The 19,345-nt window shown below is 36.6% G+C and overlaps 1 protein-coding gene across 1 annotated transcript in view; it reads right to left on the minus strand.

The window, feature by feature from the left end:
- ANO10 (anoctamin 10) overlaps positions 1–19,345 on the minus strand; it is a 126,815-nt gene that overhangs the window by 88,047 nt on the left and 19,423 nt on the right. Inside the window, exon 10 of the mRNA XM_009324167.1 lies at positions 18,566–18,694. Coding sequence (XP_009322442.1) covers positions 18,566–18,694 — 129 coding nt within the window. The remainder of the gene's footprint in view (positions 1–18,565; positions 18,695–19,345) is intronic.

Below are 19,345 nucleotides of genomic sequence, written 5' to 3' on the forward strand. Positions count from 1 at the left end.
CAGGTGGTTGTAGAGAGCGATAAGGTCTCCCCTGAGCCTCCTTTTCTCCAGGCTAAACAACCCCAGTTCCCTCAGCTGCTCCTTATCAGAGTTGTGCTCCAGACCCTTCACCAGCTTCATTGCCCTTCTTTGGACACGCTCCAGCACCTCAATGTCTCTCTTGTAGTGAGGGGCCCAAAACTGAACACAGTATTCAAGTTGCGGCCTCACCAGTGCCTCACTTCCCTACTCCTGCTGGCCACACTGTTTCTGATACAAGCCAGGATGCCATTGGCCTTCTTGGCCGCCTGGGCACACTGCTGGCTCATGTTCAGCCGGCTGTTGACCAACACCCCTCCCAGGTCCTTTTCTGCCGGGCAGCTTTCCAGCCACTCTTCCCCAAGCCTGTAGCGTTGCATGGGGTTGTTGTGACCCAAGTGCAGGACCCAACACTTGGTCTTGTTGAACCTCAGACAACTGGCCTCGGCCTGTCAATCCAGCCTGTCCAGATCCCTCTTTAGAGCCTTCCTATCCTCAAGCAGATCAACACTCCCGCCGTGTCATATGCAAACTTACTGAGGGTGTACTCGATCCCCTTGTCCAGATCATTGATAAAGATGAAAAAAAAAAAAGAACGTGTTGGTCTTCAAATTATACGCACATCCCTTTTAAGCCTTTTTAACCATGTCTCAGACATACTTGCTCTTTACGAAGTTGCTGAAATATTTCATACAATGAAAGTACTGTCGTTCTTTTTATCCAGAAAGCTAGTGCCAAACAAAAACATCAGGGATGGATGATTACTCTTCTTTGTGCCATGTATTTATATTCAGACTGTTTTTACTTCCAAGCAAAGTAGAACCAAACACTTTCTATTTACAGCAAGAAAATTAAAAATCAATATTTGTATCACAGCAATTGGAGAATTTTAAGAATTGTCGCTCTTAGAATATATTAAAAACATACGGATAATTCTCACTGAGCTAAGTCTAAGAGAAGTGGCATCACCAACAATAAAGCAGAATCCGAATGAGCTAGCTTTGCATCGATCAGCTCCAGAGATGATTCCACAGCAACAAGCAGAGGAACCAGCCAAGAGACCAGAAAAGAAGCCAAAGAAGAGGTCAAGGCTTGGGAGCCAGAACTTGGCATCCGGGTCTTACAGCTGGCAGGGACACTCATGAGAGAAGTCACTGTTGTCTACAGTTTTGGGAAACAGTTGGGAAACAGGAAGAGGAAAAAAAAAACCAAATCTTTATCTACAACTGTTAAGAGCCAAGTTAGTGCTGAAAGGCGATGCATGCCACCATTTGTTTCATCACAGCATTGTGATACCAAGCCACTACATCAAATGAGAAAAGTATTATCTGCACAGAAATAAAGGTTTGTAGTGGTGCGGAACGTTAGACTTCCAGAGAGATTGTTTCTTTTGGAAAAGAAATGTCAGTGAATAAGATGAAAATAAAAACTAGACAACTACTCTTTCTTTGTATTTCAAAATACAAAATTTTGCCTTAAAAAGATTTTTTTTTTTTTTTTAAGGGGGATATTCTGTCAAACTTTCCTTTAAACTCCCCATTGTGTAATTACTACCAGCACCAGTAAGAACTCTGGTATGTAATCAGTTTTGTTGCCCAGTTGTATGTACTTTTTATAAAAAAAAAACCCACACCAAACAAAACCAAAACAACGTATCTAGAGATTATTGATAAAATATGAAGCTGCACTGTCTACATTAGGGATTCCATACTTGCTAATGACAGACACAAAACTCAGAATGACAACTGCACATTTTAAGACTCATTAAATATAATGAGCAGGATCTCTAAACAAAAGAATAGAATCAGACCAACAACTCCAGTTCTGCAAAAAATTAATTTTAAGTGCATATGCATGCAAAAACCCAAAGCTAGTAGCAGTTTTCAGGAAAGCTGTCTCCACAGATTCTGTGCTGACAAGCCCAGCAACTGCCAAACAATGTTTAAAAACAAAAGAGAGGCTCTTGGAAAGTGCCAAAAGAGATGTTATATTCTGCCATTATAACTCAGGCTTTATGAACAGGAAAAAAGATACTTGCACCATGATTCTCATTGGTGCTGTGAATGAGGCACATTCCGTACTAAGCAGATTCCCAAGGAAATAATCTTGCATGTTAGTGTAGACTGTAAAAATGAAGAAATGTTCATCTGTGATGAAAAGCAAAAGAAAAGCAGAAACCAAGATAATGCAACTGATGTCAAAAAACGCATAGCTCTGTCAAAGAGGTGCTTTAAGCATAGCTCAAATAAACAGCAAAACTCTTTAAAAACATAATTTGATGGGATGTTTTCAATTATTTTCTCCAATCTTTTCTTATTCATCATCAGCCTCTAAGTCTAGTTGTAGATTGAGATACAATCTCTCATTTCATTTTCTGAATTTAGAAGAACTAGGAATTATCAAATTGCTAGTTCATAATATTCTTAACTTTGTAGTCTGATATCCATCTCTTCAATGTCACACTTCCATATGTGGTGCTTTTCTCTGTTTTTCTTGGACCGTGTGAAGCATCAGAAAGCTGTCGCAAGGCAACCTTCTCAAGCACACTTTTCACTGTTATACAAATAAGCCCTCTAGTGGTAAAATAACCGTGAGACCTACCACATTCAGAATTTCTATGCACCTCCTCTCCAGGACAAATAATATCTCCTAACTAAAGTTTAGCCACTAATGGCCTATCTACAACCTCTTTTGAAAGCTATTCATTGAAGATGACAAGCTTACTTTATCTTAAGCATGACTGCGTGTCTTGGTTATTAAATCCAGGGATAAAAACATAATAATCAACAAAGAATAGAACTGTCAACAAAGATACAAAACTAATTTAGCATAATGTCACAGAATTCTCCAGATTTTACAAATTTTTTAAAAAGCATACTAATACATAGATAATAAACTCTACCACATACTAGCACTTAATCAAACCCTTTGATTCCCAGAATCATAAGTGAATGCTTGTGTTCTTTCCATTCTAAGCCATTGCATTTCTTTTCCCTTAAGTATATTTATTCTCTACTTTTAAATACTAGTCAGCGAACTGAAAACAGAAACACGACCAACTTTGACCTATGTTTGTGGCAGTGATTTGCATTGATTGGCAAAATGTTGCCAATGCATCAGATATTTTATCTCAAACAGCAACTCAGCTTCAAACACTGCCAGACTTAACACTGTCAAATATTCCTAAATATTTTGTTACCATTTCTTGACAGAAGACTAGCACGCTATCTAGTTCTAAAATAAAATAGCTGTATTTTAGATTAGCAAGTATGGGTAAAAACCTCCCACCCACATACTTGTCCTCTTTAACGCAGCAATCCAGCAAATTGTTATTACATGAACAATGGTCCAAAGGGACTGTACACACTAAAAGAAATTTGTTTCATAGTTCAGTCATTCTGAACTGGTACGTATTTGCACACATTCAGCAGTTCTAATGAAACAGAATTACCTGGTGTTTGGCCACATCAGAGCTTTCACTATGTTTTTAATGACTCAAGAGCTCATTGACAGTACCCTTGGTGTATTTGCAATCTCACATGTGCTGTTAAAATGAAAGAGACTATGCTGGAAGAGGTCACTAATCACCTTCCACAAAACTGCTTACCTAAGAACACCTCAGACCTTCTTTCTGTTCTGAGTGGGGGCAAGCACACCATCAGCTCACAGAATAGACCCCTATCTTTTCTCACTGGGATAAACCTGCAGCCTACCAGGTAGAACTTAAAATGAAGACTTATTCGGAAATGCAAGTGCCAACAAAATTCTATCCACAAAAAACAATTAACTTTTTGGCCTACATAAACCTTTTTTGTGTGATTTTTGCCTATCATGCACATGTTTTTACACAGACATGCCCGTGCCTTGATATAACACTAATTGGTTATAATTCAGAGAACAGTGGCAGAGGATGAATAACACATTTTGTTATAATTTGTTTGATAGCTAGAAACCAATTTCTAAAAATCAATGTATATTTCTGAAATTCCTTGCAAAACCATTCACAAATGAAACCATAGTGCAGAAATGCATATAACCTCAAACGTGGGTTGAGAAGCAACAATAAAAGTAAATGTAACTACTCTAACAAGATTGATAGTAGCTGTGTCACTCTCACAATGCTCTAAATCAAATTACTGAATAGGGAAGCACACAACTGACTGGAAAAGAAAATCCCTCCAACAGTAATAGTTAGCAATTGTCAAGCTGGAAGGACTATCCCGTGGGGGCCTACAAATATTTGTGCTGGATCATATCCTAGTTCAATAGTTTCATTAACAATTTTGGTGACTGAACAGGAAAATCTGCTTAAGAACTGCGCACATAGTATCAAGCAAGGAGAAATCCAAGTGCTCTGAAGAGCAGGATTAGAACTCGGCGATCCTGAAAAACTGAAGAAATAGTCTTAATGAACAAGATGAGATTCAGTAAAAACACAAACAGCTACACATTGAAAGATGTATAGCACCAATTCAGAAAAAAAAAGAAAGATTCAGTACAATGTCATTGCAGAAAAGACAAAAAAAACTTTGACATGCTAAAAAGAGCATCACATACAACATAGGAGGTACTTGAACTTTTCTACTCTCAGAAGTGGTATAGCTTATGCACTTGTATCTGGTTTCAGGTATCATAATTAAAAAAAAAAAAAATACATAGACAACCCAGGTAAGAACAACAACAAGTATTTTGAAATAAAATGACCTGTAAGGAAGAGCTGAAAGATTTTTTGAGTTCATGCAGTTTAGAAAACAGAAGATAAGGACATCATAGCAGTCTGAAGGTCTCATAAAGGAAGCAGTGACCAATTATTTTTCTGTACTACAAGTAGCAGTCAGCTTAACTTGTACCTGGGAGATTTTGGTTAAAAGCTTTCTAACTACAAGAAGAGAAAGTTCATGCATCGGTTACTTTGGAAGGCTGAAAACCCCCATGCCAGGAACCTCACATCTCCTAGGGTTGGTCAAGATACACATGGTTCTGGTTCAGAGCAGGGAAAGAAAAGTTAGATAAGCTAAACATAAGGGCAGGGTCTACAAAACACTCTGAATCTTCACCCCCCAATCAGCCAGACGGGAGGAGCTGTTACACTGTATGCAGCTCCTCCACTTTCAAACAGCCACTCACGTTTTCTCCTGATGAAAAATAGAATAGACAGGGGCAGAGGGAGAACGACGCACACTTGAGTCCCATCCTGACAAAGTCAAGCTTTGTCTGAGGTAGACACCCAAACACTAGGTAGCCCTCTCAGGCTCTCCACAGTTTCGACACTAATTTTCCAGTTTATAGCTACAGATGGTAATATACACAATGAATCTAACATGAATTTATCTTAAAGTCTTGACTTTTTGCCAAAAAAGTCTAAGTGATCATTGGATGTTATAAATTGCATAAGAACATGTTTGCACCAGCAGAAATGCATCAATATTATTGTACCAAGGCAGTATCTCTAGACAATGCACTAATGGAAAATGACAAGACAGAAGGCTTCTTTTGTTTGAAATAAGAGTCAAAGTTGTAATTCTCCCAAACTTTAAAAAGAAGCCACAATACAACTTTTTACATATTAGCCACAACTGCTTTGTGGGATCAAAACAAGCATCTGTCTCTTTTATGGCTTGCAAGATTATGCTCCTATCGCTTGCTATATCTCTGCAGCTCAGACGTCTTCAGATGGAAGCTGAGCAAAGCAAGATACAGCTGCAATTATTAATACAATATGACATTGCAAAGGAAGCTGGATTCCCTCCCCTTTTTTGTTCAGTGTTTCTACTAGAAACGCAATTCTTGCATATAGCTTCCCTAGCTAAAATCTGAGAAATGTATCATACAGCTGTATGTACTCTTACACTTCAGCTTTAGAAGACATTTTACAACGTATAGCTTTTGATCCATTGCTATACAAATTATTTTGTATTTAAACTGTAACTGCAGATCTCAGAGTTTAATCTACATTGGCGGGGGGGCAGGAGGGGAGAGCAAGCTGCCATTACTGTTACTCACTCCACCTTCAGAAACAGTTAGGGAGGAGGGGAGGAGACATGGAAAAGACTAAAAACTCAGCAGATTTTGAGCCTCTCATTTTAAGGATTTATACCAGAATAAAACTGTTATAATACTGTAACAGAGCATCCAAATGGGGAGGTGCACCCCTAACATTTCTTCTTCAGTAACTGTTACTGTTAACTTCTCTGAGTAGTTACGGCCTTAGTGTAACCATCGCAGCACCTTAGAAAGCCTGAGCAACTTGAAAGATTCATAAAAACAGAAAAACAAAATGGTAGAAGGCTCTACTTATACTCAGAAAATTCAGAACTTGCAATTTCAGTCACACCGATACAAAGACCATACAGTTGTCAGAGAACTGCAGTCTCAGTACTACCTAGGAAATCAGCAGGTACGTTTTGTGCTACACGTGGCTTTCAAGACATGCACCAAAATAACCCAAACTAGAAGTCCTAAAAAGGCAGATTCAGTCATTCCATCTGACATATCCAAAGTCGGTTCTACTTGGCCGTGACAGGACCATCCAAGTTTAGGGAAGACCAATTCATGAACCTATTAATAAAATGGTACCAGTGTCACTTTTCAACCTGCTGTCTCCATGGGGAGGAATACAGCCACATCCCATTCTCACTACCAGCTGTGCTTTTTACTCTTAAAGGACAGTTTGCAGTCAGAATCTAAAAGTAATTTTACAGTCTCCCGTAATTTCAGGGACTGAAACTGAAACAGGAGCACTTATAGGAACACTCTATAGTCTGGGTTGTGGACTCCTCATTCACGTGTAAGGAGTTAACCCTCAAATCCTCCCTATACACACATTTTATACTTTTTAAAAAAACGTAATACACTTCCCCCAGAATTATTTTGCTAAACTGGCATGAAAACCACTGGAAGTATGTCACACTAATACTCATTCTATTTCTCCTGCTTGCTCCTGTAGTTCCTATAATTACACAGGAAATAAAGCAGGACTACCAAATGCAACCAGTGTTAGAATGAACTAATACTTCAATTTTTTCAAACATACTATTCTTCAAGATGCATTAATAATTTATCTGTTACAAACTACTCCTAGTATATCCATCCTTTTTAAAAAGGCAGCCTTTTAGAAACTAGAAGAGCAAGAAAGTACTTGAATGCAACAACTTTATTTGCTAAGTTATAACAATAAAAATTTAAACATATCCTTTAATAAAAACTGTTTATTCCCATTTCACTGGATTTTAAACCAAGTTTCACTCAGAATTTGCAATGGTTATGAACTTCTGAAAAAAAAATACACTGAGATGCAGACAAACTCAAGTATTGCAAACTCTGTATTTCAAGTTTAATAAAAGATACCCTTGTATTTGATATTGGTTTATCTGTAATCCCTATACCATGCACACACACACACTTTTTATCTTACGACAAAGCCTCTGACTAAAACTAACCTTGATCAAACATATTATAGCTTATGAATTCTCAGCAGCTTCTAACTGTACCTCCTTTGTATTATTCATTGTAGCAATTTAGCCAATTATAGGCATACATTAAAAATCTCCCATGACTTCAAAAGGACTGTTCAAGGTATTAGAATAGAAAGCAGCAGCATACTAGGTGGCTTGCACACTACCACAGTTAATGAAAAATCCCTTTGAAAATTACACATCATTCCACTAATTTCTTCTGATCAGAAGAGTGAAAGTCTGGATTGACACTTCCTTCCAGTATAAGATAAAAATTCAGTGCAAAAATGAAGTAATTATGCCCCACTTCTTTTGACATTTACTTTACAGGATGATTCATGACCATCTTCAGCCTGCGTTTAATAAAACATTTTCACAGAGACTATTAAAAAAAAAATTAACTCTATACCACAGCCTTTCAGTCCATTACTGCATTTTCTTGCACAATTTGAGTTCCAAAATCAGTTTTCAGTTAAGCATGCCAGGTGGTTCTCAGCACTTAAAAAACAAAACAAAGCAAGCAAACAAAAAACAAAGGGAATTATTTTTGTTTTTATAAACCCAGATTTTAAAAAGCCAATGATGCTTTGGAACTTTTTCTAAAGAGGGTCAGGATAGGAAAAACTATAGCAACAAATTTAGCCCATTTTTAAATAAAAGACTGTAGAACTCATGCTACAAGTTTCCAATAAATGACTACTAATTACATTTACAATATTGAGTAAGTATGTAACAAAGTCAATGAATACATGAATACAAAAGTCGATCCAGAAGGCTTAACACTCCAAACCAGAGTGTTAGAAGTTATTGCAAAGAAAATTTAATAAAAGAAAAGCAAATTCTTCTGCAATTTTATAATGGAAAACATGCAAGCATCAATATTACATCATTAAGACTCTCTCTGAAAAGAGGTGTTTATATCTAATCGACAATACAGAGGCTCCAACACATGTATGACTGGCTTTCTCCTGCTACTTGGAGACAGTTTTACTGATCTCCTGTTCTCCATCTCTTTTTGAACTGCAGCTGCAAATCCCACATTTTCTGCCTATGGATTTCCTTACCTGCTCAGAGCCACTCATTTTCACTCTCAATCATCTGAGGATACAAATGGCTAATTGGATTTTTCCTCCAATGATACGCACAGTTTAAAAACCAAACCAACCAACCCACCAACACATAACACCTTAGACAAAGAAGTTACCTAAAACTTTGGAGACGGGAAGAACATTACAGTCCCCGAGAAGGAAGGCTTCTAGTAAGAACAATACAAAGAAACACTACTGCAAACTGCATGACAGATGTATGGAAATACGGTATCTGAATCCTACAGCTATACCTATTCTCTACGAAATGCCATTATTCAGGCTTGTGCTGGCAGTTACGGATATCACATTTGCAGAAAATTACTTAAATAATTTAACTGAATAAACTAAAACATTATTTACAAAACAAAACAATTCAATTCCATGAAATGCTAAGCCAACCTTGGAATGGTTGTGAAGCCAGAAGGCTTTGAATGTTTATACTCTATCTTGTCATTAAACAATTACTAATCTTAATCAAGTGGAAGGTAAACAGTGAATATTAATAGGTATTAACTTGGCTTTTGTCTGGCCGTTCAGCTTCCAACTGCCAGCAAGGAAGCTGTACATCCTGATCCGGCCTGAGCTGGAAATATCATGTTTATACATTAAAGGAAACATCTTTGCGGGAAATATTAAGCTAAGTGGGTTTTAATGAGATTGCAAGCCTGATTCTTATAAAGTTCTTTAAAATGTCTTGTAATTGTCTCCAAAGATCTGTTCTCTATTCATCTTCCCTTTTGAAGTTTTGTCATTTTGGCAGCCTTGCACAATTCCACAAGGAACAGAAAAAATATTCCTACTCAGTCTTCTCCTGCTGTTTTTCCAGGTGGACACTTCTGAACCACTTATTAGTATAGTTAAGGAATATGCTCTCTTCCAGGAAGAATTCCTAAGGTATCTTCCCCATCCAACCTTCCTAGTATACGCATGGTTTAAAAATACTGTAGTATCAACCAGATAACGTAAATTCATGAGGAATGGCACAATCCCAGGACACACACCCATTTCTGCTTCTTACTGAAGGGACTCCAACGCGAGTTAAAGCATTGCTGTGATCCTTCTTGAAAGTTCAGGTCTTTCAGCTAACTAGCACCTGATACCTTTGTAGCTCTCTGTTCCTACCACCACCTGGCTGACGGCAAGAAGAAAGTATTCCCTTTTTGCTATCACTGTTTCTACTAAGACTCCTCCCAGGTTTTCTTTCCCAGTGGGAGAGAGGGCTTCCTGTGCCACCGATCTCTTAACCTCCACTATAATGTCACACCCACGCTGGCAGTACCCAATTCAGAATTAAAAGTCCTTCTTACACAGAAAAGACAACTGAAAAAAGAGCAGAGAAAAGCTAGAAAAATTCAGGGTAGAACCAATACACACAATGATTACTTTTTAAGGTAAGAGTATATTAACATTAGTTGCTTAACTAGCTTTTTACTATAAAATAATTAAAGTTCTTTTGAAAAAGTGGATATGCCATTGTATAAACGCATTGCGCACTCTCATATGCAGCTCTGGCCAGCTCATTTTCAGTAATGAGACAGGTCCTTTAGAAGGTCTACACCGCAAATCACCAGATTCTGGGAATGAATTTTGAGGAAGCATGACTACATAGATGGCTATACTAATATAGTCTTCCCTTGGCCTCTGCTGCAGAAAGGATTCTGGCCTAGACAGACCCATGATCTGATGTAGCTCAGGCATTCCTTTGTACATACTCCTAGTTCAACTGGGTCAAAAAATTCTGTTTAAAAAAACCCAAAATCCAAACATAAAGCTGTATTTCATACACCAAGTCTGACCTTAACAACCAAGACACATATTTATTTAAAGATAAAAATCACGTTCTGAATTGTGTCACCCTAAAGTAAGGAATGAAAATTACTGTCAAAATACAATGCTCCAGTTGGGATAGACACAGTAGTAAAATATATCGACACACTTCAGTCATCAGGGTTGAAAAACCTGATGCAATACAGTAGTTTCCTGCTGTCCTACACATTACTACTCATACCCACATATTTAACACATTTCAGTGTTTGTACATAGTTTGAACAGCACAATTCATTCATCTGTGTGATTATTTTTCAACTTCCAATATTGCAAATTGAGAATCTGAAAAAGGAAGGGTTTGAGAAAAGAAGAGAAAACAAGGAGGAACAAATTAAAATGACTCACAAATAGGAAAATGCACAGATACAGTTTTAAATTCTAAGACTTTCAAAAAGCCATTGGACTCTTTAAGAACAGATAGATGTTAATATGCATTTTCATTTCTATACTAGCAGAAAGCTACGGAATACAACCAGCAACTACAAAATTACTTAGATCTTTGAATTTTTTAATATTTGTTTTCATTCTGACAAGCTTTTGCCATTAACCTTTCCTATTCAAAGTGACCAAAAATCTACACTAAACCAGAATGAATATCTCAAAAGAACCAGTAGATGGCAATAAAAAGATCTGTGATAAATTTTGATTTTGGAAATAAACATAATCCATATTAATGTACAACCAGCAAAATTGTCTTTTTAACCTCGTTGATATGGTCCCAGGCGTCTGGTTTAGCGGCAAGCATTTATAAAATTTTATACAGACAAATCCATAAATCCTCCCACCACCTGAAAGGTTAAAACTGTCACTGAGGTGAGAAAAAAACCCTGAGAACAATCTGTTCCCCGGTTACTCAGAAGAATAACTTATCTAAAATATTTCGTAACTTTATATTCAAACTAAACCTACAATTTCAAGAATCTTTGGCAAAGTACAATGTGTATAAAATGCACAGAAATTGAGTTCATTTTTATTCTTAAAACATTGTCAAACAGTAAACTAAAGAATCAGTAAACTTTGTTAGGTCTTTATACTACAGTAGCCTTTAGAAACTTCCACTAAGTGTTATACCAACACTATTCAGCATCTTCTGGTAATTTTTGCCAGGGTTTCAGCTTGAAATTAAAATATCAAACTATTTTTATAGCTCACAATTGCAAATCTAGGAATAAACCAAATTGCAGTGGCTTACCTGTCTAGCATAGAATATAAAAATTAAATTACTATTTTGTACAATATTAAAAATGAAAATATACATGTCACATTTTTAAAGGAGGACTTTTAGATATGATTTCTTATGTATATGTATACATACTATGTGTATGTTTGCAGCTGAGGTAGAGGTATTCTTGAACAGAAACAATATGTTAATTGAAATCACCAGTGGCTTGGATTACCCTTTTTTAACATTCAGAATTAGTAATGTTGCAGAATTATTTTATGTATGTATACATCAATGAACCAAATAATTACACAATTTACATAAAGTGCATTTTTCCATTTATCTTTCTGTATTTTCCTATTTTCATTACAAGTGCAAGCATAGATAGGTCTTGGCTAGGATATCTGTTTCACTAAAATAGAATACCTGATTAATAAGCTTGCTAAGTATTTTCTCAAAAAGGAACTGTAAAGCTGTCAGTAAGGTTTGTACCTTACCATGAAGCATTTCAGAAAAAGAGCCTTATGTAACACTTCCTAATTAATACTCATTCATTATAGCTAAATAATAATTTTTTTCTATGCATTTAACTAGACAGAAATTAATGTTAATTAACATTTAATTAGACAGAAATTTAAACCACACATCAAATATTTACCAGTAAATACTACTCCTTACATTTATACCTGAAAACTGACAAACTACTCAGGTTAAACAAAACACCCTCATGTAGTATATATGCATGCATATAAGTATGCATATCAGTATGGAAAAAACACACTGCCGCAGAAAAGAATTAGCATATGGAAAGACAGATACCTGGAGACTGTTGCCAAAAAAATTTCAGCAGTAAAAAAGTTAAGAGTTGTACAACTGCTCCCAGAAATTATTTTCTCTGATTAAAGAGCAAATAGATTGAGGACAAAGAAAGAATACACACCGCAACTAGCAGAAAGATATAAGGGGGTAAGCCCACATGAAAAGCACTCCTTGTTTCTTTAAAAGTGGCACTGGCAACTTGGAAAACAGACACTGCAAACCTGGAGGGGGCCTGCTGGAGAGCCACCAAGAATACAGGGTTGAAGAACCTGACTTAGAAGGAACTGGGTTTGCTCCACTTAGAAAAGAGAAGGCTCGGGAGGGTGGGGAGGACCTAATCACCGTCTTCCAATGCCCAACGGGTAGCTTTAGAGAAGACAGAGGTGCCCTTTCACAAGGAAAGAACAAGAAGCCATGAGCCACAAGTTGCTTCAGGGAAATTTTTTCTTGCCATAAGAAAAAAAAAACACAATTCTTTGCCACGAGAACAATTAAACAATGAATAGGTTGCCCAGAGAAGCAGTGGACTTTCCCTCACTGGAAGTATTCAAGTCTTAGCTTAGCTTGACAATGACATGGACAACCTAATCTAGGGTCCTGCTTTCAGCAGAAGATGGGACCAAATAATCTCCAGAGGTTCCTTCCAACCTAGACTACTCTCCGATTCTGTATGTGAAACTCTGCAGCTACTTTATTTTAAATTAGTGCCTGTAACAAGCACAGAAATAATTTAGCAAAAAATCGCTTTATGCACAGCTGGTTTGCTTCAACTTTGCACTATCATAACTCCATTAATGTCAGTGGATTTATATGTGTGTATGCTGATGCAGCTTATTTTTCTGCATTTTTTTCCAGTTTCTTTACTATGTAAAGTTGGCCGATATGTAAGTGTACTTTGCATATCTGCTAAATCCCAAACTCCTGAATTCTACACGAATAAAGCTGTTTGCTCCACACATGCAGAACACTATACCACGCAGAACCACGCCTCACTTCCACCCTGCCAGAATGGAGTCACGTATGTTATTGCTAAGAAATAAGCCAACTAGTACAGTTTCTTAAAAAATGAAAAAAAAAAAAAACAGCTTTATCAGGAAAAAACAGATAGCACTGATATCTGTTGCAAAATGTGTAAGGATTTTTTTTAAAGGAAATACAGGGAAAAGACTTTAATTTTGACATAACAAGCCACCTAAAATTGCTTTTGCTCAGGAAGCGGATTCAAAAGATCTTCAACTGCACTCAGGATGCATTGCTTACTGAATTCCAAGTTTATCTAGAAAGCAAAGTACAATGGTGCCTAGAACCAGATGATAAATATACTTTCTCATCTACTAGAATCCAAACTGCTCAACTCTGGTAGTGTTTCCCAGTTTCTTTGGCACATGATTTCAGAAACAACTGTCAAGTTTACTGCTGAGCTTACCGAGTGTTGGGGCCATTACGTTAAGAGTGCTTTAGCAGAAGCTCAAGGAGCTTCTACTGTACACCAGGAGGCCTTTGATGAAGAAATACACTTAAGAAAATGGAGCTCTAGAGAAAAGCAGATGTACCAGGCAATTCTCAACCACTTTGATTTCGGATCAGCTAACACAAACATAATCCCACTAACTTTTCAGCTTTATTAACAAGCTATGATTCCTGCTTTCCAGCCTTTGACAAATGGACTGCCAGCTCCTCCTCACCCAGAAAAAACGAAGCTTAAGTGTTACTTCCCTTATTCCACTCCATACCTCTTACAGAACTGACTTTTAAATATATATTTTTTTTTACGAAGCTCATGAAGATCTATTTCATGGAGTCCTCATAAGGATTTGAAATCAAATCCACACAGTCGAACTGTTTATTAAGCATGTTTACTACAAATATGCTAGTCCTGTCCTCATGCTAAGGTCCTCATTTTCATCTATACCAGAGCTGATTACAATCTTCCCAAAATCATATTTGTAGACTGTAAGGTCAGATTTTATACTACAGCTATCAAAAGGGCCCTCCATTATTACTTGGTATTTCCAAGCTAATCCCCAAATGCCTCTATGTGACATAAAACATCCAGGCTAAGTGCACCTCTACGTAAAAGCCTTCCATTAGTTTACTACATTTGAGTGCTGGATACACAACGAGTTACTTTTGGAGATTACGATACATTCATGTTAAGCTGTACTTTACAGGTATTGCTTCAAAACACCCCTACTGATGTACTGTTTGGAAAAAAAAAATCACTACTAAGAATTGTACATACAACTGATTTCTTGGACTCAACTTTCACAGTAGTCCTGAAACTGATTTAATTAGCATTCTTTGAATTTATGGGAGTCTACATTAAAAAGAAATAGTCATCAGGAACAAAACTCTTTGTCAACAATTTTCAAAGAAAAATAAAAAAGCACTGCAGAATTAAAGTTACACCTTGTTTTAACCCACTCCCCCAACTATTCACCAAATTTCTTCAGAGTAATTTCCTCTTTTTTTCCAAATCAGTGTAAGAAGTCAGAGGTGATTGGGAACAGTTTCACACAAGCACAGATGCTTACTTGAAATATCCTACTTTGCACCTATGGTTCATACCAGAAGTATGTGCCTATGGTAAAGCCTGAAGAACTAAACACACTATGGGATATAACTATTTTAAAATTATGTTACTAAGGGCTTATTGTTTCCTGCTTTAAGGACATTCACCTACTTCTTTTTGTTTGAAAACTGCACTTGCTGCACTCAGTTAGCATCCATCCGTAAGTAAAAGAGGGGAGTTTCATGATTCTGCTCCTGGTTCAAATCATGTTGCCATGGAAGCAGATGTTGGATTGATGAAAATAGGTCAACTGTTCAAAAAAAATAATCACTGTTTTAATACTTAAAAATTATTATTAAATGTTATGATTCTAATGCTTACCATTATTTATCATGAAATGCTTAATATTTTATTCTATTTAATTAGCATTTACTTTGCTGATACAATACATATTCCCACCAAAAGTATAGACAGCAGTAGAGTTAGTGTTGTTAATGAAAAAAAATTAGTTTGCATAAATCTGTAGGGGCTCTGTACAGAATGCTCACAAGAATATCACACACAGTTCTTCATTACATCCGTACTGAGTGATGTCAAATGTTGCCATATAAACATGTTTCCATTTGAAGAGTATTAGAATTATTATTAAAAAGCACTAACATTTTTTTGAAAAAAAAAAAAATCAGGACATTGCTAATACCTATGCTTGGCTTTGGTAAGAACAGTGCTTTTTCTGTTTAGCTTTGCATCAAACAGATATATAAATATTCAACTGGAGTCTCTATTACTTAAACCTGATAAAAATATTTAATGACAGCAAACACCAGAAAGTAAAATAACTCACCTGTATCATGTGTTTCTGAATCTCTACTAGGTGATCTAAAATGCTTTTCTATCAATACCCTGACACATCCAATAGAATTTTTTCCTACGTTGACACCGATGTACTTTAGACGCACCAGGTTTGTCCTAGAGGTTTAATGTGATATATTCTGTTCCTGACTTTTTCTTTATAACTGAAATGCACAGTTTAATCATTAGTAAATACAGTAAAGGTGCAAGGGAATACTGCCAATACATGAGATTTGTGCTCCTCTCGTAGTTTAGGGATCTTCCTGTAGATGAAGTAATACTTACAGGAGAAAGACTCAGTGGTGCAGAAGTCCCACAAATTTAATCCAGCAGAAACCCACAGCACTACTGCATGTCTTCCACACAGAGTTGCTTCTGCCCTGCTCCCTTTCACCAGTGAACTGGGTCAGACAGCTTCTCCCAGATCAATTTCCTAATCTGATTCATCATGCACCAGATAAAAGAAAGTACCAGTGTAACAGATAAGATGGGAATAAATACCCAGGAAGCAAAGGCAAGAGTAGCCCCGTCTCTTTAAGCTGCCATAAATCCATACTGCTGCTGTTCATAGTCCCACAGCATCTAGTAACCCTCCCTTCTTTCTACCTTTTGTAATCAATGTTTTAACCTGAAATATGTACAACATAACTATTGATAAAAAAAAACATTTCTGTAACTAAGAACATGTTTAACTTAACACAATGGAAACTGTCTTCAACAGAAGTGAAAATCATGTTTGTTGTGTTCATTTTCATATAGTTTTAAAAATAAATTTATATATAAAATGTGTTTCCCTTTGGAGAACTCTTTTGGACTCCAGAAACTTCATTAACTTGTGTTACAAAACTTTTTGCAAGATTGTATGACCTGAGCTATTCTCTGACTCTTTAAAAAAACCAAACAAACAAAACAAACCCACACCCGTGAAGTTGTTAAATAGTTTAAAATGTACTGAAAGACTGTCCCTCAGGAGACTGCAAAAGTTTTAAATTTCACGTTGAACAGTTTTGGAATTGTTTATAACCAACAACATTCTAAAAAATCACATGGTTTGTTATGCTGCAGAAAAGTACTATAAGACTCATGTTCATTCTGTGTCTTTGTGTTTTCTCAGACAATAAATAGTTTGTAATAACACAAAAACAGACCAAAAAATTCAGAGCAGCATACTTAAAAGTATCAAGCATACTGAATGCTTGTGATTAAAACTTTTTTAAATATACGTTTTCTGACACGTACATTACGGGTTGCTTTGGGTTTTTTTTACTAAGAACAACAATAAAAGAAAACTTGACTTTTCTTTAACCAAATGGTTGCTTTTCCTCTCCTCTGGCTCATCCAGCATTAGCCTCCATCAGTCCCTTCATACAATGTAGTTAAATATAGATCGGTGGTCTTCGCCAAGTTGCTTCTTGGCATAAGACAACATTTTTGCCTTTCCTCCCCTCAGTACTAATTTACCTTTTCTCTTCAAACTTTCTCCCTTTGTTTTCTTGATCTCCCTTTCGACAGCATTTGTAGATAATTTGAGATACACTGCTAAAAAGGAATTCCAAGAGCTACCTAATTACCATGCTGCTATTCCTGTAATCTAAAGGATCGCATATAAGCAGAATTTAAATTTAGAAAGAAAAACATTGGTATTCTCCTATAGCCTACCAAGAAACAGAGGTCTGCCTTGAGACCACATAGCCAGCTTCACATTAAAACAGGTAAGATGGGAATAAATAACCAGGAAGCAAAGGCAAGAATAGCCCCGTCTCTTTAAGCTGCCATAAATCCATACTGCTTACATTCAGTCATACAGTTTTCATAATATGATCTCTGGATATGTTGTCCAGTAATGAACTATAGCATTACATTTAAATTACCGAATTAGTTTTATATTAAAATACCTCACTGAGGTTAATGCAAATGTTCACACACGCATAACAGAAGAGTACATCAGGCTGTCTGTAGACTCGAACTTCAGTAAACCAGTTGACATGATTCATATTTAGAGTTAACTCTGCAAAGCTTAAGGCTTGGAAAATAAAACTCAAAGCAAGCTCATAATTCATTGCATAATGCTTAACACCTGTAAAAACAACAACAAAGAAGTATGTGCTCCTGTTGCACCTCTGTAAGGCGATGCAGTTTAACAACCACACATAGGCAACACAGACTTTTTGCCACAAGGAAAGTAATCCAGTTCCTAAAAGCTAAAATAGCATAATGACGAAAGTCAAGGCAATGCAATACAAGAAAGCTCCAAAAGAAAGATACACAAGGGCAAAGCCCTACAATCTCAGTTACTATATAAAATGCCCATAGTCATCTCTCCTTCCCTGAAAAGGAATGACAAGTGTTTACTACACAGAATTAGGAAAAGATGAAACCCAAATGCTGTTACAATCACTAGTATTTATAGTCATCATACATACTTGTTTCAGATAAGCCTTACAGGAAACATCTATAAAGATTATGTAGGAGGTCTTTATAAGATATGCTGGGGTCACAAAACAAGTAGAGAAATAACCAGTTCACAAAAATGTGGTTATTTTCCTTCTTGAAATAGCACTATTAAATTCGTGAAATACATGAAGCAACAAATGCACAGTATCTTGGGAATGTATGGAAAAGTACTGCAACAACATTCACAGTGCATGAAAACACAGAAAAGAAAGAAATCAAAAAGCAAGATTTTGAAACACTTCTTTGGTAGGGAAATTTTAATTTCCTTTTAATATAAGGAGGTGGGAGTCTACTTCCTGGTATCATTTCCACTGTGAATAATAACATTATTCATGTTATTTGCTACTAAAACACATGCACTGTTTGAAGGCAGACTTACCTCTACCAATGCCACAGTCAGAATAAGGTCCATTTTTGAGTCTGGGAAAAGGGCATTCACTTGTGGAGACATTCCAATCAGTATGCAATTAGTAACAACTGATATTACACTCATAGTTTCAAAAGCCAACTGAAATAAAACACAAATATATTTATAGTCATGACCATTATCTCTAATTTACCAGTCCCCAAATTGCTCTGGAGAATTCCTTAAATCCTCAGAAGACCCTTTATTTTAACTTTTTATTTTCTTTCATCTTTTGAATTCTATGACAGAAGACTTGTTTGGCAAGCAGTCCAGACTTCATCAGCTTTAAGAACAGGCAAGGACAAGACCACAACAGGGTTTGCAATATCACAAAGACCACCAGGCAACCCTGAATTTTTCTCTAATTTGACTTCTCTATGTGTGTGTATGTGTGTTTGCTATGAAGAAGTTAAAGAGTATTCTTCCACAATTCCATAGTACTGTAAAGACCTTGCGAAGTTTAGATACCACTAACATTCTAGATGTAGGTAATGCCAGACCACCTCCTGAAAAATCTGGAATAATCCTAAAGGAAAAAAGTGGACAGGAAAGCAGCCTTATCCCTGGTATCTTCATGACTGTCCTGGTTTCAGCAGGGATACAGTTAATTTTCTTCCTAGTAGCTGGTACAGTGCTGGGTTTTGGGTTTAGGATGAGAACAAAGTTGATAACACACCGATGTTTTAGTTGTTGCTAGGTAACGCTTACACTAGCCAAGGACTTTTCAGCTTCCCATGCTCTACCGACTGAGAA

Source organism: Pygoscelis adeliae, unplaced genomic scaffold, assembly GCF_000699105.1.
Source record: "Pygoscelis adeliae isolate BGI_AS28 unplaced genomic scaffold, ASM69910v1 Scaffold25, whole genome shotgun sequence".
In the NCBI taxonomy this organism is placed as follows: Eukaryota; Metazoa; Chordata; class Aves; order Sphenisciformes; family Spheniscidae; genus Pygoscelis; species Pygoscelis adeliae.